The 23,383-nt window shown below is 36.7% G+C and overlaps 3 protein-coding genes across 3 annotated transcripts; 1 reads left to right on the top strand and 2 right to left on the bottom strand.

Annotated features, from left to right (window-relative positions):
• Positions 1 to 15: 15 nt before the first annotated feature.
• Positions 16 to 14,475, bottom strand: LOC136969811 (transcription factor E2F5-like). The gene is made up of 9 exons (XM_067264087.1): positions 14,321 to 14,475; positions 6,605 to 6,714; positions 6,255 to 6,525; positions 6,075 to 6,185; positions 5,792 to 5,971; positions 5,580 to 5,715; positions 5,273 to 5,338; positions 567 to 608; positions 16 to 493 (listed from the first exon to the last, which is right to left on the bottom strand). Exons 1-9 carry the CDS (start codon positions 14,429 to 14,431, stop codon positions 378 to 380), a joined length of 1,143 nt encoding a protein of 380 aa, XP_067120188.1. The 5' UTR covers positions 14,432 to 14,475; the 3' UTR covers positions 16 to 377.
• Positions 14,476 to 20,964: 6,489 nt separating this feature from the next.
• LOC136969816 (uncharacterized) lies at positions 20,965 to 21,879 on the top strand. Its single transcript, XM_067264091.1, has one exon. It carries the CDS (start codon positions 20,965 to 20,967, stop codon positions 21,877 to 21,879), a length of 915 nt encoding a protein of 304 aa, XP_067120192.1.
• Positions 21,880 to 22,586: 707 nt separating this feature from the next.
• On the bottom strand, positions 22,587 to 23,212 carry LOC136969818 (uncharacterized). The gene is made up of 2 exons (XM_067264092.1): positions 22,900 to 23,212; positions 22,587 to 22,828 (listed from the first exon to the last, which is right to left on the bottom strand). Exons 1-2 carry the CDS (start codon positions 23,210 to 23,212, stop codon positions 22,587 to 22,589), a joined length of 555 nt encoding a protein of 184 aa, XP_067120193.1.
• Between the last annotated feature and the right edge of the window lie 171 nt (positions 23,213 to 23,383).

Below are 23,383 nucleotides of genomic sequence, written 5' to 3' on the forward strand. Positions count from 1 at the left end.
TTACGGCACACCCAATAAAATTTTATTCCTTTTTATTTTAACGAGAAATGTACAATGATGCGGATTACAAGTCGATTCAACGGATGAATTGTATAATACAAAATGTACAGTATCACGGGAACAAAGTTCGTCGATTATAATTTAAATTTACAAAATAAAAATGTAACAATCATACAAAAGAGAACTCAAAACTAATAAAAAAAAATTAATTTTCATTTTTCTGAAGAATTTTTCTTTTCCAGTTAACAGCTGCAAACTAGCATCTCGTTCGGAGGTAGATTCTAATTTCCAAAGTAACATTCTCTGTCCCGTTCCAAAGAATTCCGTGCTTGCCATAAAATCTCCCACATATTAACAGACGGTCCCCATTGTGGATTTCATAACTGTATCATGGGCACGTCGAACAGGTCGCAGACTCCCTCGCTGTCGTCGAGATTGAAACAGTAGTCTCGATCCGTCGGAGGCGGGCTCAGCCTCAGCAGAGGAGAAAACACTTCAAAGACAAGCAACTATTTTTAGAAACTAAAATTCATGCCCCCGAAATTGTATAAGGCAATAATACTCACTTTCTGTCGACATCAGTTCGTCGATGAAGTTTTCGTCAAAATCTAAAAGGGAAATTTAGTACGAAATTACTTACAAACACTAAAAGTACAGAATAAAACAAATAAAAACGGTGTCAATACTTCACATCATACTGATCCAAAACAGTGGACTTGCCACAGATAGTTTAATGGGTGCCCCAACAAAACTGTCACAATTGTTACGATTGGTACAAACCTTACCTATGTGAACAGGATGGTGTTAGATGATGCATGCAAGATGAGCAAATATTGCCATTAATCTTAACCCACTAGAATACCATAATTGGGGATATACACCAAAGTCTGCAGCATCGAGAACTTAGCAGCCCATTCTGAAAAGAATGGGATGAGATTCCAACAGATTTCGTTTGCGCTGCCCATAATGCATTCATTCCAAGGATGAAAGTTGTACACCAAAAGAAGAACAAAACAAATTCAATGTTTAGCATAATTTTTGTTTTTAAATTTTTTATGTTGTATTGCTTAAGATAATGTCACAGTATACAGTTATACAGGGCCACCCTGTATAATCTCTAGAAAATTTGTGCAGTGCAAAGGTATTTATTGCTACTTGTTTCATGTTTGAATTCTGTAAGTTACTAACAACAAATCATATAGTGCTTTGGTTTAAACTATACAGTTAGACTGCATCCGGCAGACCGTAAGGAATAAAAAATAACATTTTAATAGTAGAACTGGCATTAAATTACCAAAGGTATGGCTTGGATTCAAATCACAATCCTTCCTGGCAGTAGGTCCTTATCACGTAGACATTCACTGCCGGTTATAATCGGACTCTTAGAGTAAACCGAAGCAAAAGATTTGTACTTTCTGAATTGTTTTGCCGAAAGCAATGGAAACTTCAGTAATAGAGTTTCTCTTCTAACAAATTTATCTATAATTTTGCGATGCTGTCCACAAATTCCTTGAAAACGGGAACTGCATGTCCGAGTCTTCGATGTATTGTACAGATATTTTCCAACTGCATGGATTCAATCCCAGCATGGCAGGTTATTAACTTAAATTTTTATCATATAATCCTTGGATTGTCCGGTTTCCACCGGAATTGAAATAATTTGATTACGGTATAAACCCGATTATCCGAGGCAAACCCATAATTGAATACTTGCCTTTCTTATGCTGTACACCTTTTATCATTTAACTTACATTTTAATATGAATTTGTCAAGCATTTAACCACAACACACATTTATTTTTTGAAAGTATCAAATGTGTATTAAACTAGGTTCACACTGTCATATGGACAAATGAAACAATAATCAAAGCAAAATTTCATTTGCTTCCTACTACGTGACACAAGCTTGGAACATAATTGGTCGAAAATTTTCAAAATGGTCGTAAAAGGTCGATCGGTCGAACAAATAGAAGTACAACAAAAGTTGAGATATTTTCGAGCCCTGACAAACTGGTCAAATGGTCGCCAAAAGGCAACAAACCAGCAGTTCATATTTACTTCGTAGAAGCTTGCATGCCAACGTAATATTACCTTAACTTTATCTGTATAATAAATGACTAAATTCATTAAGGTACAACGAAGCATAAGAGTGAGATCTGGGAATCTCTTATAGTTGTGATTTTTAATCAACTGGTCACGCTATCTGTCTTATCTATCTACCTTACTTTGTATCTCTGCTTCTAGATATTCCAGCATTAACCATATATTGTGAGGTAAATATACTAGGAATCGTGGGTCTTGCAGCAGACTGGCTGTGATGAGAGCAACGGCAACTGAACATCTGGGGCAACGAAGTATGGCGATTCCGCAGAATGAACACAAATGTGACTGCAACATTGCAGAATGCCAAATCCGTTGCCATTGGTCCAAAAGTGGCTCGAGCATGTCTTAACTAATGGTCTTTTAGCATTCGTGCACTGCACATAACAAGCAGGTGAAATATTCCACTATTTCTGAAATTTGTGAAAATAATGAAAAATAACAAGTACCGGCCAAATCTCGACAAAAAACCCTTTTAAAATGCAGCTTTTTATTAGCTTTTCAAACGTTTTCGGCCATTTGAACGACCTTCGGGAATAAAAATCAGATGATTCTGATTTCTATAAAACGAAGTTTGTTATAGAATGATTTTAAACGTTTCAACTTTTCATAGATGTGCAAGCCCGTAAATAAAAATACAATATATACAGGTTACTCATACAAATACAGTAGAGCGTCGATTATCCGAACCCCGGTTAACCGACCGCGTTCTAGTCGGCAAATTCAAATGTCCGCTAGTGATGGCGCTACAATATTTGGTTATGTCTTGGCTACTTTAATATTGTTTTTGTTAAATTTTTGCATGTTTTAGCTGGAAGCACTGGCTCGACCACGAAAGGGAGGCTAGTATTTAAACCAGGCCTAATACACTATACTAATAATGTATTTTTTCATACTTTTCGGTTATCCGACCAACCCCACTCCCCAATTAAGTCGGATAATCGATACTCTACTGTACATATAAATGATACATAAATAACTAAAACAGTAACACAACCATGCCTAATTCTTTAACTGTTCGTCCCTATTTTCATACTAAAATATTCAGGTTATGCCCGCTCTCCATGCCACCGAAACTTTACTCGATTCTCTAGAGTTTATTGCTTGTCCTTCCTGGTCGGTCTCTGGTCTTGAGTATTTGCCATGCTTCTGAATATTTAAGGTGTCTCTTGTTCCAAATCTTTTGTGTTACTTTTGCAGTGTGAAAATTCAAAAACTTTCTGCAGTTTTTCCAGGATAACTCGGAAAATTCTTTGTCGATTTTGATCAAACAAAAACTAAGTGATATAAAGACTATATAAAGACTACATCAATTATTGTTTTACAGATTTTTACGTGCTGGTTTACTATGCGAAACAAGAACCGTTTAAAGTTCTGCAACCCTAGCAGAGCCTGCTGTAGACTGAAAAATATAATGTCCGAGAGAACAATGTCCAACCCACATGTCTGCAAGGTTTAATACTTTGTGCACACATTTCACTAGGGTAAGAATAGCCAATCTTTTTTACAGGTGTGTCTATAAATAAGGACGAATTTTTTGGTAGACCACTGTCCTACTACCCTACATCCAGTTTAAATTAGTAGTTAAAGATAAATTAAATAACATCAGAAGTAAACAAGGGTAATAAAAATATTGAAGTATGATATTAGATGGATTTAAAAACATTTTTTATTGAAAGAACAAAAAACTTGCAATTATAATTAAAAAAACATCTAGCGGATTTTAAGTTTGAATTCTATGCGGTTTCCAAACTTGCTTTTCAGTTAACAGTTTCTCAATATTAGGAGTGATTTTTGAGGTTGATAACAGAAGCAGATTGCCCACACTAACGTCTGTCAATACAGATCGGTACTTATTTTTAACAAAGCTCGTTGCCGAAAACATCTGCTCACAAATATAGGCGGAACTGAATCTACGCACAAAATATAGGACAAGATTGAGATTTCTGGGCAGTCAATTTTAGGAATAAATTTCCAGAAGGCTTTCAAATCAGGGGAAGTCGACGATTCACGTAACTCTCAAAATTTTGTTATAAGTCTCGAGTGATTTTTAATGTCTTCAATATCCAATTGCATTTTCGGTTTCTATTTCCCTATTTCACTCTCCAAAATGGATTGACAAATAGAGGGAGGTTAATTTTAAGGAATTTGTATCATTTCTTTCCTTAGTTGATTTTTCACTCCATCACCACACGGGCCATTCCAAATACAGCCAAGAGCCACCTGTGCACTAGGGGAATGCAAACGTTCGAACGACTCTTGTTTTGTTGTTTTATATAATAAACCTGCATGTAAAAATCTGATATAGTCCTTATGTAGTTGTACTGCATAGTTTTTAATTGATGAAAATCGACAAAAGCTTTTCAGAGATATTCAAGAAAAACCATTAAATTTTTAAATTTTTGCGTTGCAGCATTTGTAAGTTCAAATCTTTGGGGCCGGGGTCAACCTGCCGAGGAAGTTTCCGCCCTCTGAAAATTTAGGTAACATAATGCCTCCGTATACATCTTGGAGACTTTGTAACTGAATGTAATTTTACCTCTCAAATTCATATAAATTCTCTCTAAGGCTAATGCTGCAAACTGCAGGTGAGCAAGCAAAAAAACCTAGTGTCAAGTGACAAATTTCTTGTTATTCTATAGTCGACCAATGAGCAGAGATCGTAGTCGTTGAAATATTGAATCGTGTCGTGTGATTTATTGGAACGAGGCCCGTCGACAACTCCGTGCGGTTCGACTCCTTGACCAAAGTATGCCGAGCCATTTGTAAATTTAAGTCGTTGAAGACAAGTGTATGGCAAAATTAAAATTTCGGTTATTGGGGTTGGTCTTGTTTTTAAATTTAGACACGAAGCATGTTCGGTGGAAAATTTTCTCACTCGCCTCCACTTATTCATAGTATAAAGTGCAAAATTCTACTTGGCAGTTTTATATTTTTCATATATTAGCATAACGAATCTCTTGTTAATTTTTAAGTGCCGTCATTAAATGGCATTGTTAATACACAACTGGACTCAATTATACAACTTCTATACTTGCGGTCACGACAAGAATGCATTCCAAAAGCTGCATAATTATTTATCAGAATTTAGAAATTTACACCATATTAAATAGCACGATGTGACCGACACGTCTATCATTAAATCACATCATCTTACAAATTCTAACATTTACCTTTCATCGACTCGAAGAGCATTTCGTCGTTCAAATCTTTAAGAATTTCCGGTTGCACCACCGTCCCTGAAGGGGGAAAAAAAAACAAATATACGGGGTGTTAAAAAATCATCTGGTATTTATATGGTAGGTAGCACGCACTCACAACACAGAAATGGCAGTTTTCAACCCTGTTTACTAAGGATTTTTTTTAATCTGTATGTGCCATCTACCGTACAAATTCCAAATGCTTTCCTTTAATGCCCTGTATAAGTTTAGCTTAGTATCTTTCTTCTGCTACATAGAACTGTACAATTTACGAACTCACCGGGTGTCGTAGGCGTCTGAATGGTCTCGGTAGATTCCAACTTTGGGATGCTTTTGGACTGAATGGTGGAAGGCTGACTGTTCTTCCTGGGAGACTGACGTGTTGACATTCTTCTGGGAGGACTGGCTTCTTTTGTCTGACAAAGAAAATTTGATTTTAAACACAATCGAAACAGAGCGAGTTCCAGAAAATCCAAATCTCCAAACAATCACCTCGATGATCTTCTGAGCAGATTTGTTAGAAGACCCTTGACGCGTCTGCCTGCTGTATGTGCGAACGGACGTGGAATTCTTGGATTTTGGATCGTCTCCGGATTCCACAGATTTGTCTTGGGCATCTTCTATTGAATCACTGTTATTTTGTTGTTTTTCAATTATTTCTTTAGGAGGAACCTTTTAAAATAAATGTATGCCAATTATATCAAACCAGTGCATTGAGAAAACAAATAAATGATCACTAGACAATGGACCGAAGCAGTTATCTTCACACACTTACCTGTACAACAACGGGAGAAGCTAGTTCATTTTCCTTATTTACCAGTAACACGTTTATGGGTCCCGAACAGGACTTCAGATGGATGAGAAACCGTTTTGTGGAACCCGTAACCTACAATAAACATTGAGAATCAGATACAAAAAATAACCACCAATTTGTCATTTCGTATTTTTATTTTACCTTCTCCGGCATGGGAACTTCCAGCTGGGTGCCAGGAGGAGCCTGAATGGCGAGCAGAGTGTCTCCAAGAAAACACTTACAGATGTCTTCGTGACTGACGTACGCCAGCTGGTGATTTATCGGTTCTTCGGTAATGTTTCGTATGCTCTGCTGCACCCAAGAACGATGCAGGTCGATCTCTTTCTCTTTCTGGTCGAGCAGGTCCAGCTCGTCCTTCAGTGCTATCAGCCGATCCGATATCTCTCTGGTGTTGCATCCCGGTCCAGCACCTCTACACACAAAATTCAAAGTCACCAATTCAGAGATGGGAGATTATTTTGACGCCGGAATAACCGTCAGCAAAAACTTACTTCCATTGAATGCTGTTTTTAGATTTCTTCTCGATCAGTCCGATGCCTTCTAGCACATTAGTGATGTCATATATCCTCCTCTTCTGCCTCACGGCTAGCGTATCTGCTGCCTGAAAACAAACACACTAAATTAAGTTACACAAAGTTTCTGAAAACATAGAATAATACCATTTAAGTTGTAATGTGTATACAAATTTCATCACAAAAATGCAATTTGTTCAATTTAAACTAACTTTAATATGCATTTTATTTTACATCCTTTATTTAATTACTAAAAGAGGTTTCTGGCTCTGCTTAGAAGGATATATTAAGTAAAGGTGACATACTCTTGGAACACACCAGGGATCTCCGCAGTCCAGGAACTGGACTGAAAAACTTTTTACTATTACAATTTTTACGTCGTCTGTAGCAGTAGTACAGATAAGTCAAGAGTAAACAACCTTTTCTAAGTGTATGTTCAAAAATTGCGAAATTTTCTCACGCATCAATCAAAAATTTTGGCATATTATTTGGTGTCTTTGGCATCAAGAGAACTTTTCCAAATAATCAAAAATCCATTTTAGAGATCTGATAAATTCTTTACAAAACACGAAAATATATATATATAACAACAGTAAAGAAATTGCTCTTGCATCCAGCTGCCTGGGAAACAATGCGACAACCGAACAGGATAAAACTTTAAGTCGGTATATTACAGAGATAAATTTTTATATTATTACCAAAATGGCCGAGTGTTTATCTATTGCATCCTATTTTAAGTTAAAATATATTAAAACTTAGCAAGATATTGGATATTCATATTTTAACGCAAGCCCCACCTACGGTATTAAATATATAATGTAAGATGTGCAAAAATATTGCAGTTTAATAAAAAAAAAAAAAAAAAAAAGCCAGGAAATCCTCACTGGCATAATCTATGGATGATGGATGATTCTTCAATACTTGTTGCTTTTGGCTCATGATTTGTATGCTTTTTATCAAATAATATCTAAGAAGAATCCCAAAATAGTTTATGACAAGAGTACTGTATTTGACAAATAACCTGCTCTAGTGTATGTGATGCTATATTACATTGTGTATTTTGTCAGATCACGTGATCTTTCAGCTTTCTAAAATTATTTAATCATTGTTAGAAGCTCCTACAATTATAACTACACAACTATGGAAATTTCCAACCTCATTTCCACAAATAAAGTAGTAGTAGTTCAAAACCATTTATAAATTATTTACGATTTATAAATGGTTTACAAATTATTTACGATCCAGTTATGCTATATCTAGCAAACATTTGTGATATTCTTTGGCATGATACTTATTTATTCTGCATTTAAATTGACGTGTGCTCTCACGTGATCGAAGTGTTTCCCATCCACATTAATCTGTGTGTGTAAAGGGCAGGTTTCTCTGACAGAATATTGCATTGCACTTCACGTTACATTCACCGTGCACTATGGTTATTCGAGTTATCTTCCAAAAAATTGCACTTTTATGACATACTTTATTCCAGTCTTGCAGTGTTTAAATTACACTTTAGCTTTGACAATAAGGAATACATTATTAAATGAAATGATTAAGGATGGAATGTGAGAGCATAAAACAATAATATTCTATGGAATTATTGGTAAGAAGATTGTTCTCCATCACACCAAAAAAAAAAAACTCGAGTAGATTGTGGTATCCTCAAAACAGTACAACCTTACTATCCGTGCCACAGCAACTGTAAACCCTCTTCTAGCGTACAGGGTGCTTCGTGACATACAATAAATATGATGTCATTTTAATGATTTAAAAAATATTACAATCTAAAGTTTTAAATTGTAATTATTTGAATAATCATTCCTGAAAAGCTGTAGCCAAATCGACGCTTAATAAAACAAAATACCCGACTTACTTAAATAAAAATATTACTCCGTACTGCTTTATGTCCATTCACAATTGTTGGAATATAATCCTCCAAAATCGGCCTATCTGTAATTTTATAAACCCTCAAAAGGGAGAAAAATTTAAAAAGTGTAAAATCCAAAACTATTTTTCAAAAAATACTAAAAATAAACTGTTTTCCATTTATTAAAGCTGAAGCAACACTACTGCACTGACTACTTATGGAGTATACCTACATACAATATATACTACACCACTGTCCTGTGAAGGGTCTCTCATAGACCATCGATTCCCTTGACATTTTACTCCTAAGAGAATAATCTTTGGTTATGGTAAGGTCCCAAATGCCTCATTCAGAGATATCTGTATCTTTCAATAGGATAATTAGCCTTAATTTGCACGAATCTTTAGTTTGTGTTCAGGAACTCAACTCCTTTATAAATTGCAACTGCACTGTGGTAGTAATTCTGTCATTAATTTACAGGTTATTCTTCAAAAATTTTATACACAATATATATATTTAAAAAAATCCTTATTTAAATCATTATATAAACATTAGTACTATTAGGTTGTGTTTATGCAGACTTGAAAAGAGAGAAAAACTTTTGGGATTGGAATTTGCACTCGCAATGCAGTTTATGCAGAAGAAGAAAACAGTTCTTGCACATTACATGAGAAATGCGCCAGTTTCCGTTGTCCTCAAAAGTTCTATCTGTTGAACTTTCTCTCCTTTTCCAACTTGAGATACATGAAGTAGTTTGGCAGCCTCTCTTCTACTCAATGACGACAACAGAGCATGCTGGAAATCTGTTGAATGAGAAGAAAATGGCTCAAGAAGCTGCAAAACACACAGAGAGACCATAAACAAAAAGGAAGGAAATTAAGAGTGATGGAAAGGAGTGAAATTTGGATGTAAAATTCATCAGATTTTTCCTTCCCACTTGTGTGGGAATGTAAAAGTGGAAAGGGAAAAAAGGAGTGTACACATGACCTTCTTTTGCTTGATTTTCTTTCTTGCATTTCTTTTGTTTGCATAAAAAAATAAACATAGACTGCAAAGAATAAGAGTAAAGATATATAGATTTATATCAGTACATTTAGCTCTATGAGAAACCACAGTTTATTCTAACAAGCAAAATGAGGGATGAGGTGCTATGTCCAAACCTCTACCACCCATGATAAATTAGAGTTCTAGACAAGATAATAAACCTAGTTCCTGACAGAAATAATCTAATTAATTGCAAAAACTGTTTAAATAAATTAATAAAAGTTAAAAAATACACAAAAATTTAAATTTAACAATGCATAAATCATCATAAAAGTACACAAACATGTTTATGAGCAAACATAATGCATAGGCATACATCCATATAGGATAGAGGAGTCATATCCTTCCAATATTTTTGTATGGGACAGTTGTCTGCCCCCCAACAGATTTTTTTTTTGTTTATATCATACTACAGAAATTAAGAATAGAAGTGTGTACTGTACACCAGTGGTTCTCAATCGTTTTGAAGGTGGGGAACACTAAACTTTGACATTTTTTTCCACGAACACTTACAATACAAGGTGGACCAAAAAGAATATACGTATTTCAAACTGATATATTTAGTAAACTATCGATAGTAGCGGTGTGCTGCGAGTATCGGAGGAACGAGTGCATTGTCTAGTTTGTGTCCATGTCCACCAGATGTCAGTTGTGCTTGGTTACAATGACGTATTCACAGTTGTTGTAAAATGGCTACACCACAGCACAAAAGCTTTTGTATTCTTGAGCTTGCGAAGTGTAATTCCGTGATTACAGTGCAAAGACGTTTCCGGTTGAGGTACCAAATTGATCCTCCAAATGGATGGAACATTCGCAGATGGTACTGTCAGTTTGTTGACACAGGTTATGTATGTAAAGGAAAGAGTCCTGGCCGCCCTCGTGTATCTGAAGAAAATGTAGCACGGATTCAAGCTGCTTACCAACGTAGCCCTTCAAAATCAACATGTCGTGTCAGTCGGGAATTGCAGCTGCCTAAAACAACAGTTTGGCGTGTTTTGAGACGCAGGTTAGTTATGAAGCCGTACAAGTTACAGCTGTTACAGGCTCTGAATAATGATGACAAACATAAACGTGTGGAATTTACTGGCCAGATTCAGGATGTTATTGACAACGATAACAATTTCTCAGAACGGATCGTGTTCAGTGATGAAGCATGTTTTCACCTTAGTGGGAAGGTGAACAAACAGAATGTTAGAATTTGGGGCCTACAGAACCCACATGCGCCAATCGAACATTGTCGAGATTCACCTAAAGTGAATGTGTTTTGTGCTATATCCTGCTCATCTGTTTACGGCCCTTTTTTCTTTGATGGAAACACGGTTAACGGTCCGCAGTATCTTCATATGTTGCAAAACTGGTTGTTTCCGAGGCTGAACAAGGACAACCTCATTTTTCAACAAGACGGGGCACCCCCTCACTGGAATCGTGAAGTTCGTCAGTTTCTGAATGAAACTCTTCCGAACCGTTGGATTGGACGTCAAGGAGCTGACGATTTAGCACTTTTCAGCTGGCCTCACGGTCACCGGATTTGACGCTGTGTGATTTCTTCCTGTGGGGTTTCATCAAGGACACCGTCTATGTTCCTCCACTACCACAGAACCTCGATGAGTTGAAGAACCGGATCCGTACTGCCATTACATCAGTGACACCGGACATGCTTAGTCGAGTATGGCAGGAATTTGAGTATCGGTGTGATATTGTTCGTGTCGCTGGTGGAGGACATATTGAACACCTGTAATGTAAACTAGAGAGTTTCATAAATATGTGTCCCAAGTTCCATAGTTGTATGTCTTACAGTTTATTAAATATATCAGTTTGAAATACGTATATTCTTTTTGGTCCACCCTGTACATCAACTTTAAAGCAGGAGTTGCAAACCTTTTTGAAATCAAGTGCACTCAATCTAGTAGATGACAACATTGGCATTTGCTGATTACATTCCCATACAAAAATTATTTTACATTGTATTAATTTTTCTTTTGCAACAGCTTTTAATTGTATATTTGATTCTTTTGGGGAACACTTAAAGTGGCTTTACAGATCACCCGTGTTCTTCAGACCACCATGGCTGTACACAATGGGTACATCTTATTTTTATATCCTTCAAAACCCAATAATAATTGCAACAGGAGTAATTTGTAGAAGTCATAGATCTGTGACTGCTGACGAAGGAGTGACGACAGTGTGCCATAGCAAATGTAGGAAAAGTTCGAATATGGGTGGGATGTATTCCTCGCAACACGAGGTGCATGCAGTGATAAACTGTAATGGGTAAATGTGAAACTCAAACAGTTTACAAATGTTTGTACGTTATCACGTTCTTGAATAATAATTAACATAACAATTACCTCATCAACTGCCATAAATAATCAGGCTATAAATGATTAAAGATTATAAATAAATTTAGATTAAACTGGAAGAAAAGAATCGGCTCGAAGCGGGACTTGAACCCGCAACTCCCGCTTACCGTGCGGTCGCGTTGCCAATTACGCTACCCGGACCTTCGATCCGATCTCCTCTTCCAGTATATATAAGCCAAAGACATAACCATCGACAGCTATTACGGCACCGACTGGGGACAACTCCGTAAATTAGTTAACAAACATAAACAAACAAAAATAACTTGTATCAACTAAATAAAGATGGAATATCGCAAAGTGTTGAAATGGTAACACGACTTGTGTTTGTGAATCCAAACAAAAGTTGTAATAATTTTACTTTTACTACTGCCAAAATTGTGAGGTAGTGGAGTGTCTGGTTCAGTGTCTTGGCAAAGATCTGTGCAGACGGAATTAAAGTATTTGAACATGTCAAATGTTACTTATGTTAAAATATAATGCTTAAGAAAGGTATTCCTAAACAGGTAAAATTGCAGATCTGAATGACACTCTTTAGTCCTTAACAGAGCTGTAGACCATATTGATAGAAGCAAAAAAGTCCAACAAAGCATATCTCTACATGCAACTCTTCGTAAGATATTTGCCTCCAATGACAACAGTTTTGGTTGCCACCTTGCTTACGGACATTACATTTGCATGCCACTGGCATCATAAAGCGACCAGTAACTATAACAAATAATAAATGCATTAACTTCTATTGACTGAAAATACTTTTTACCTATTCTTTGTGCTCCGCATCAGTCAAGGCTTGCCGTGACAAACTTTGATCTATGCTCCACATGTAGTCGTGCACCAAGGTACGAATAATTGCTCGCACAGATTAGGCGAGCCCCACACCCCCTAAAACTATATATCAGTACTCCAAAAATAGCCAACCAGGCTGCTCAAAGCCAACATAGTCACACGGGCAAAATCAGCATTTCTCAACGGGGGCGATATCACCCCCAGGTAGGCAATTTTTCCATGTTGGGGGCGATTAGTAACAATTTATATTTTGGGGGGTAAAAAACAATTTTCTGGGGCGATATAATAAAACATTATATTAAGAATAATTAGATATTTTATTCATTATATCGTACAATAATTAAACAAATAGCATTCCTATAATCCTTCTTCCTTCCACTTTTAACCCTTTTCTGTCATGTGGCAGGAATTATATTATTCAGGGGTCCTGATTAGCCAATTGACAAAATTTTTCTTCGAAGTGAAGGGAGCAATACTACATAATGGTTTTATTGAAGGGGGCGATACTATGTAACAGTTTTATTGAAGGGGGCAACGATTCATTAGAGGTTGAGAAACACTGGGCTAAATAGTCAGACCGATGGAAGTCTCGATTACATGCGTCCGAGAAGTAGGCCGATTTTGAGAGTATGTATCTTGCACATAGAAGTACTGTTCCATCAAATTTTCTCAGTAAGATTCAAGCTCCGAATTATGGGTTTTTTGACACCCCTTGTGCGAGCAGAAAAGTCAACGGAATCATACCCTTATATGCAACCCTTTACAAAATATTCACCTCCAAAGGTCAGTTTTTAACACGTTCAGTATACTGCCTGTTCTCCATGTTCCACAATCGTCAAGACTCGTTACCGTTCCCCTCGACTCTGAATGTAGTCGTGCAAGAGATAGCAAGCACCAAAGCACCCAGGTGGGGTCATTCCCCACACTCCCCTGAAACTATATAACATCCAGTACTCCACAAACAGTCGAGCAGACTACTCAAAGCCAGCATAGTTGCGTGGGCTAAATAGTTAAGCAGGATAGTCTTGGCAGAAAGACACAACGCATGATCTCGTGTGACCCGATTTTGGGGGTGTATCTGGTGAAGGATTGCTTGTAGAGGTATGGTTCCTTTGACTTTTTTGTTCCTATAGATATGCTCCACAGCTCTGATAAGATCCCAAACGTCTCATTCAGAGATGTAATTGCACCCTCGAACAGGAGAACCTGAACGTGTGGGTGACAGACGGAGTTTTTTCCAGTGTGAATCACTCAAACGCCGGTGTTTATATAGATTAAGCCATTGATTTAAGGTACAACATTGAAATTTAGCAGAAAAAGGCATAATTTACAAGCGGAAATCGCCGCACTGTCACACTAGCAAACGGCGCATTGCAAGGTGAAAGTTCACGCCCCCCTTCGATACGTAATCAATCCAATCCCCTCACACATCGCGAAACGTAAATATCGCGATCCGGACTCGCTTAGAAATTCATCGCGATCGCTTTACAACGTTAATCGCGTCCAAAAAATCGCGTTTAAAGTCAGCGACTCGTCGCATCCACTCGACGCGTTTGAGCGGAAATTTTAAAAGGCGATTGGACGCCTCGCTGGCTTTTTCTTAGTCTTTCGGCTTTCCCGTTCGTTTTAGTTCGTCCCTCTTACCACTTTCAGATCTAAAACTCCGTCTTTAGCTTCCTGCAGTAGTGACACAAACTTTGTTGTTAATAAGCCTAAACTTTTCTCGTGTCGACTCGGTAAGTTGTTGTCGGCCATTTTGAATTTACATAACCGTTGAAATAGCGATAGTTGTGAAAATGGACGTCGGGTGGCGCTTTACAGTAGTTATAATTACGCCTTCGCATTTTTAGCCCAAAAATAAAAAATGTATTTTTTTCAAGTTATTGCTAATTTGAGGATAACTACTGTCATAGATATTTCCTACTGTAAATAAAATAAATAAATTAATTAATTAAATTGTACAATTTTCCAAATTCTTTTCTAATTAAGGAAGTCCATTTTGGCCCTGCATTTTGGTCTGGTCTTGCAGAGTTTCGGGACTAATTTTCTATATTGTTTGGCTAACGTTGCCAAAATTAGTGGATGATGAGTACTGTAGATGATAATAATGGACTTCCAGTCTCTCTACCCGTCTATTAAACTATCGCCGTGTTTCTGCGCTCTTAGGAACTTTCTACTAGCCAACGTGGAACATGCCTACAAATATCGCAAACACATTCAGGAACTGGCCCATATGCTATGTTACAATTTCTTTTTTCTCTTTTAATAACACTATTTATGTGCAGGGAAAAGGTGTTCCCATAGGTAGCCCAACGTCCGGAATCCTTTGTAAACTTGTGCTTTAAAAACACAAGTGCTGCGTCTTCCCAAACGACATCTAGGAGAATTGCGTTACATTATTTTCCCATGTTAGGACGAATACACAAAAAACTAGCTGGTATGAGCAATGTAAACATTGTACTGTACTGTACATAACCGTAATCCGACAGTCTTTAAAATCATACGTAACGACAAGGACCCTAGCAGCCACAATAGCTCTTATGGAGTTTACACGATTCCAATTGAAGACCTAGCGTTTTGACAAGTATCGTGTCCACCAGTGACCGAGCGGTCTTCGTACCCTGAACAGTAGGAGTTCGGTCGTGGGTTTGCGCCTCACTTGGACGGGATGGCCACGTGGAGTTTTTCGGGTTTTCTCCACGTCTGCGACGCCTAAATAGGGGCCAGTTTCCTTTAAAAGACCTCCCGGAAGGCATCCCTCCTAGGCAGATCGCCCAAGTGTTGTGTTGCCGTAACTAACTAACTTTGACAAGTATCTAACATATGTTGGAGCTACCAGACGTACTGTACCTTGGAAAAAGAATCAAGGAACACACCATAAATTTACAGAAAGAAAGCATTGCAATTCTATCGCCTTAGCGGCTTATGCCGCCGAACGAGATATACGAATAAAGTGGGATGCGGCCAGAATCATTACACCAGCTAAAAACCCTAACACAATTGGGTTTTTAGAAATGTTGGAAACTTTTTAAAGCCAACCAGAAATTATTTACTACCAACCATAGGGATGCGGACATCTTGCATGGAAGTCCTTATAAGAAATGTAACCTGGACTTGGTCCTCTAATTATTTTTCTTTATATTAATCTTTATTATATTTTATTGTTATTTTTACATAATAAGTTTCGCGCTGTTCCAAATTTTTAAAAAAAATTTTTCAAATAAACATTCTATTTTGGAATTCGTTCTAGGCATTCTATTTTGTAATTTTTCTGGTTAAAAAACCTGATGCAGACCGTGCGTACAGTCGAAAACGTTCGTTTTCACTAAAATTTGTGTTACTGGAGTTTAAAAATTCTTGATTGCGTGTGATTTATTTCAGTAATTCGGTAAGAAGATAGTTTAATATTGTTATTTTTATTTATAATTGTTAATAGTTAATTTAATTTAATTAAATAATTTTTTCTCTGTGAGTGTTCCCTTTAGAACACCGCTTACTTTTTAAATTATTTCTGTCGAATTCGAAATTCACCGAGGAAGGCCTATTGCATTAGGCCGAAAACGTTATGATTTATGAAATAAACTGCTAGAGTACAAGGTGATCTGTTTTATTACTATTATTTGACATGAACTCGATTCCTGTAGTAAGTAGTTTTGCGAGGATCAGGAACTGTGTCGGAACCCCAATAAATTCGTTAGTACTTAAAATATAGTTTTTCTTTCTATAAAGGAAACATTAATAATAATGAAAATAAAAACTTTTTTCAAAAACACGACAAAAGAAAACCACACAATGTAAGTCACAAGATCAATTTTCTCCGTTTGCGATCGAATTAAATGCCGATTTTGCCTCATCCGCGATGTAAGTTAAGATCTTACACTTAGTAACGAGTGAACCACTTAGAAAGTGAGAAAGACAAAAAGCGACCAATCGTAATGGACGATCAGGGACTGAAAATAATAAAAATCCCGAATTTCAATGACAAGAGAGTTTCTCTCTTCAATTTCTCAGTTCCGAACCTTACTTGGCTGCATTCTCAATTTTACCCCGACTCTCTCTGTTCGGATTGATATTATCTCATCTCTGGTCAGTGGTGTAGCGAACGTAACTGGCGCCCGGAGCACGACACTTTATTGGCGCTCCCCTCCCCCTTCCAGAAATACATATAGTTTGTCTTGGAGACCATTTGGGCGCCACTCGCAGAGGGGCGCCCGGAGCATGATACACCCCCTTGCACCCCCCTCACTACGCCATTGTCTCTGGTCCGTCAACAACATCATCCCCCTAAAACAACGGAAGGATCTTTCTCTCTTAAACAGATCCTTCTCCTAGGACTCTTTTCTAAAAATAGAACAGAAGATTCAACAGATTTTCTCTTCTCCTGCAGAGAACACCAAGAGCGCTAGTTTCTGTAAACTTTTTAATATAAATAAGTCGAAACGATTTAGTTTGTAACCGTTTGTCTCTGTGTCTGTCACACCCATATACGAATCTCTATTTCTCTTCCATTCTGACTTGAGTGCACAATTCGGCAATATCGCAGTTTACTATTTTAGCAACTCGATCATTAATTGGATTAATTAAGTATAGGCCTATTACCATTCATAAAGTCCTTCCTATGTTTTTCTTTCTCTCTGCTTAATAAAACGAGGAGATCCATTCTGTAATGAAAATGTTTTTTTACTCTTTCGCCCTGTGGGCATTAAGAAGGTCATTTTAATCAAATGCAATATACATTCTGCCAGGCCTATAATGAGGCAGCTGAATGGTAAAAAACAGAGCCTGACATATATCCTGACAGATCACTTTTCGAAAAAACTTTTGCAGTTTTTAGACCCACCCGAATTCGATCCTGGGTCTTCCAGAACTATAGTCTGACGTTTATTTCGGCCTTCCGACGTGGTCATGAAAACTTACCACGCTTCCACTAGCATGGCCTGTATATGAAACTTATAATTTACATAATTTGTTAAGCTTAAAATTTCAGTTATTATTAATGATTAATATGATTATAACAAAAGAAAAATATTATTTCATTTTCAAGTTTTTATTTCTGAAAAGCTACTTAAAAATCATTAAATTTTCTAAATAATTTTATTAAAATCGAATTCAAAGGGCGCGTTTTTTTATGCAGCGCTCGAGAAGCGCTTTACAGCTAATCCTCTAAAACCCGTTTGTAAATGGCCAACGCTGCTCGTGACGTCATTTCGCTACATTTTCGCCGCATAAAAAAACGCGCCCAAATTGCATATACAAAGAAGTGTTGCCACAAGACATGTAACTTCATCTGGCAACAATGCTTGATTACGTTGGGTTGCCGTTTTTCCAAATTTCGGAAGATGTGACTTTAATGTAATTTCGTATTTTGTATATTTGTTTTAAAAGTCAAATATAAAATATACGAAATTACATTAAAATGTACCGATGCGATTCTGAACGAACGAAACGATCCGATTGGCTGCCAATCGATTATCGAATAAGAAAAACCGTTACGTTAACGGGATGGAAACTTAAGCAATTGAAACTCAAAATGTTACGCGCAAGCGCAATCGAGATATTGTGTTACCATTAATAAATGTTACGTTCCGTTCGGATCCATGATCTTGTCGCCATTTTGGTCAGTTACTGTTTAAATTTGAATTTTTTCATGATGAACTGTATTAATAAGGTTGGTTGGTTTGATGAGGTAAACGATTTTCTGAGTAGAGATGCCTTCCGGAAGACTCCTACGTGTTAGATTCGTGAAGAAGACCGGAAAAGTCCACTTACCGGCCCGTTGGAGAGGCGCTCCAGTCTGTTCGTACCCACGAAACCACGCTCGTCTGTTCGTAAGGCGCGAACCTGCGACCACCAGCGCACAGTGTAGAAAGGTAAAGTGTATCTCTTAAGCCATTAAAACTTAACGAAGTGCCTTCTGTAAGTGGAAAACTAAGCGAAATAGTAAAGAGTAGTGAGATTAGTTTGCAAATTTGGGTACATTTCCGTTAACTGGGCGCCAGTCATTTTTATTACTAGTTTTAGCGAAATCGATATTTCATTTCGTAATTCACACATATTTAGTATAACAATGAATATGTTTATACATTAAAATACGCTGATCGTAATTCAAATCCTCTCCAAAACTATTGCCACAATTTCTACACTATAATATCTACTGACTTGTGAGAGTAGAAAGTTCTGTTGCAGCAACTGAGCAATCAAATATTTTTCATTAAGGATCCACGAACAATATTCTTTATTGGGTTTCCCTAGAAATGCTTTATTATATGTTACAGGATTAGCAGCTACTGTCTCTGCATATTACAATGACGTATAAATTTTCTATTACACAATTTACTAATTTGTATAATTGGGTATTTACTGAAACTCACGCAAGCACAATTCTTAATTCTAACTCTTTCCGCCCTGTGGGCACTAAGAGGGCCTCTTTTAGCCAGCCCATTACGAGTTCGGCCAGGCCCACAATGGAGCGGCAGAGTGGTGAGAGACGGGGTCCGACATATCCGGACGGGGAATAATTCCTGGGGATTTATCGACCCGTCTGGATTCGAACCAGGGTTTTCCAGAGCAGTAGGCTACTACCTTGACTACTCGACCAACCGGCCCTCAATCTCATGCAAGCTGTATTTCTGTACCCAGAAATCGCTAAACAGATAAAGCGCGTAATGACAGATGTAATGAATATAATAAATTATATAACGGAGAAATAAAGTTCTCAAATTAATAAGTTTTATTCTAGTTGATGAATCCATCGTAAAGTTGGATTTAAGTTCTAACGTGCAACGATCTGACGTCATTTTGTCGAACGTTAGACGATTATCGAATATGGCAAGTAATTATGACAAACATTTTATTATATAATTTATATTAATTCTATTTTTAAAAAGTTTTTGCAAATCTTTCAAATTATTAAAATTTTCCGAAATTTTAAAATCTAATTTTCTGAATTTCTTACGAGTTGGCAACACTATGTTTTAACGATGGCGGTGGGAAGCGCGCGTGTTTTGGAAGTTGTTCGTAAGAAGTAAAGAAGGTTAATTTTAGCGTGTAAGGACTCCATTTTGCGTATTTTTCTGCCGAATTTGATGATATTACACCCGCTTCTTCAGTTTAAGGTGCTTTAAGGTAAATGCTTTGTCGATTTCTCGTTCATTCATAAGCATGTTAATTTATTGATTTAGCTTTAAGTACGTATTTAAAGGTAAGATTCAAGCTCAATGAGTGGGTGGCGACTTGCCATTCGTAACTACAGTCTTACCCAGTTCTGGTATATGTTTTTCGTGTGTTTGCTTAAACTTTGTTTATATTTATGTTTTAGGTGGCATATAGTAGTGCTGGGCAATTACCTAAAAAATGAAAATCGATTACAGAAATCGATTAGAATATGATAATCGATTATCAATCGATTACCACACCCTTAATAACAACAGTGTTTATTAAGTTAGTAAAACACTATTATTTTAATAATACTCGTTAACAAAAAGACCACTCATAGGTTTCGCATTTTTATAAAACATTTATTAATTTGTAATTGCAAATTTACACAATATTAGAAAACAAACTATAATGAAAAAGAAAGTATATCATTAAACTCAAAGCTACTCATAATAGCAAGTTTCTCAACTCTTTTTGGATGCAATGCATATCGTTTCTTTGTAATAATATTTCCAACTTTTGAAAAAAGACGTTCTACAGGTATTGAGGTTGCTGGAATACCTAAATACGTAACAGCCAGTTTCGCAAGGTGATAATTGAAATGGGCAAACGTTGACTACCGTGTAACAATGGGATCAACATTGTATGGTATAGTTGCAGCTTCTAAGTAAGTTTTAAATGTAGTTCAAAAACCTTCTTTAGACTTTATGGCAGCGGTGCCCAACCTTTAGTCTATGTGGAGCAAATTAAGAATTTTAAAATTTTAGGCGAGCCACACATAGGACGATGACCTTTTTCTTGAAAAAATCAGCCACAATCAGTAAAAGAAAACAATAATATTACACTACTACTAATCTACTACAGGACAAACAAAACTTATTTACAGTCGAGTCCGCATAAGTCGACACCTGGATAATTCAATACCATTGGTTAAGTAGTCAGTTTTCTGTGGTCCTGGCCGACTTACATAGGCATTAATGTTAAAAAACTCCGGTTTACTCGACACCGTTTAACTTGTCACCACTGGATAAGTTGACATACGGGTCATTGTTAAATTCAGCACCGCTCCGCAGCGCTGCCGCTTAGGCTGCAAGAGCGCTGCGATTGCTGCTGATGGTCTTTTAACAACGCACATGGGGCAGCGCTACAGTTCCAAAATGGCAGCTCTCAGTGCAATTGTTGGAATGTTTAGCAAATTATTTAATTCGAAAAATTTTAAAAGAAATTCATTTTTGCAATACAATGTCTTGTTTAGGAAGCATGAACATGACGACGAAGTAATTGCTGGAATGGCAAGTTCTGTTGTGGTGCAACCGCGGAAAAAAGCCAGGATACAAAACTATTATGAGGAAATTCCTCGATACAGTGATCTGGATTTTAAAGGTCACTTCAGACTTCAGCGTGAAAGCATCGAATACCTTTGCCAGATTCTGAATTTAAAAGAAACGAAAATAATTAGACGGTCATCCGTTATAGAGGTAAAAAAAGAAAAGGTTGTCCTATTGTCCTTATGGATTTTAGGAAATCAGGAATCCTTCAGAGGAGTAGGTGACCGTTTTGGACTAGATAAAGGACATGCTCACAGGCTGTTCATGGTGTTTTGTAAAGGGGTTTGTAATTTAAAAGAAATTTTCATTAAATGGCCAGTTGATAAGGATGCCCAAGAAGTGGTAAAAAACTTTTCATCATTAAGGGGCAGAAACAGCTTTCCAAATGTCTTTGGATGTGTTGATGGGACATTAATACAAGTAACAGTTTGTCATCATGAAAAGCAAGAATATTACAGCAGGAAGCAGTGCACTGCAGTCATACTTCAAGGGATCTGCAGAAGTGACAAAATGTTTACTGCAGTTTATGCTGGCTGGCCAGGATCTGCACATGATGCAAGGGTGTGGCGAAATAGTGATGTAGGAATTGGGTTATCAAATAAAACTCTCCCACTCCCAGAGAACTGCCATTTACTTGGGGACTCAGCATACCCACTAGAGATATTTGATGGTTCCTTACAAGGACAATGGACATCTGAATTCCAAACAGAAATATTTTAATAAAAGACTAAGTTCATCTCGCATAGTAATAGAACAAGCATATGGTGATCTGTTTTGACGCTTTCGTCGACTAAAATTTTTGTTTGTAAGAAACAAGCAATACTTAACTAAAATTATTCTTACTGCTTGTGTTTTACATAATCTTTGTATTCTACAAAGTGATGTTAGTCCAGATGAGGATAAATACTTCATTCCTTTCCAGCCTCACCCAAGCCAACATTCAACTAATGCAGCAAATAATAAGAGGGATGCTATTGCTGATTATCTTTATGGGGTCATGAGACTACAAAGTAGTAGTAGTATAGGGGACAATTTACAAGAAAGTGATAATATAGTGTAAGGATAAATAATATGAGGACACTATTATTGTATTAAAAACAAATTTTGTCTATATTTGAAATTGGCTGATCAACTCAGCATGTATTAAACCGGTGTGTTAGAAATGTATTTATTAGCCTTTATTATCAGAAACTTTATTAAAATATGTGTAAAATCATATGAATTTAAGATTTTATGTACAATTTTGTCATTTTCTCATTAGTTATATGAAATCATTTAATAAATGTTATTCTCACTAATACAATTCATTGAATTATACTAAAGTTAAATAATTGGAGGAAATGTAAAAATTGAACAAAGATTAAAAATATCAAATGTAAAAATTATTGTAAATAAAACAATCAGCTACAATGAATTCACATATTATTTTATTTTTCTGCAATTTTTTGTAATACATTTAGAAGAGAACTCATCATGTTCATTCTCTTCTCTTCACTTTCCTTTTCTTGTTTCAAACGTTTCTCTTCAATTTCTGTAAATTCCTGCCAGCGCTGATCTTCTCTCTGGCAATCCTCTTTTCTTTGTTGTTGTTGTTTATTGGCCCAAGCTTGAAACCACTCTGGTGGATCATCTTTTCTTGTTGTTTTTAAATGACTTCGAAAAGCTTCTACTGAAGGGGGTTGTACTTCAGAATTAACTGCTGCCACATCACTTTCAGAGTGGGCAGAGATCCTGACAAACTGGTTGAAGGTTCACTGGGCAATGGGATCTGTTCCATGCATGGTTCTGAAGAAATTATATTTTCTTCTGGAGGATTGATATCTGCTCTACAGCCAAGTTCCTGATCCAATAAGTTGAAGTATGGCCAGGTGATTGCAGATTCTCCAGTGTGGTGTTTTGCCTTATTTCTATTTCTCTTGTAAGTTGTCTTGAGATTTCTCCATGTTTTGTCACAGTCACTGAGAGAAACAGTGTAATTGTGATTTTTCAACCTTTTTGATATTACATCCCATAATTTTGTTTTTCTTACTGGTTTTTGAAAGTCGCTGTCCATGTTTAATCTCATTGTTAGCAACAACCGTGTGGCCGAATCAATCCAAGAGAAATCTCCTGCAACAATATGAAACAACAACTATTATTTATAGCATATTAGTATATACATGTATATACTGATGTACTTGTATATAAACATATACATACCTGATTCTCCCTCCTCATGTGATTA

Source organism: Centruroides vittatus, unplaced genomic scaffold (genome assembly GCF_030686945.1).
Source record: "Centruroides vittatus isolate TY-2023 unplaced genomic scaffold, ASM3068694v2 contig_181, whole genome shotgun sequence".
Lineage (NCBI taxonomy): Eukaryota > Metazoa > Arthropoda > Arachnida > Scorpiones > Buthidae > Centruroides > Centruroides vittatus.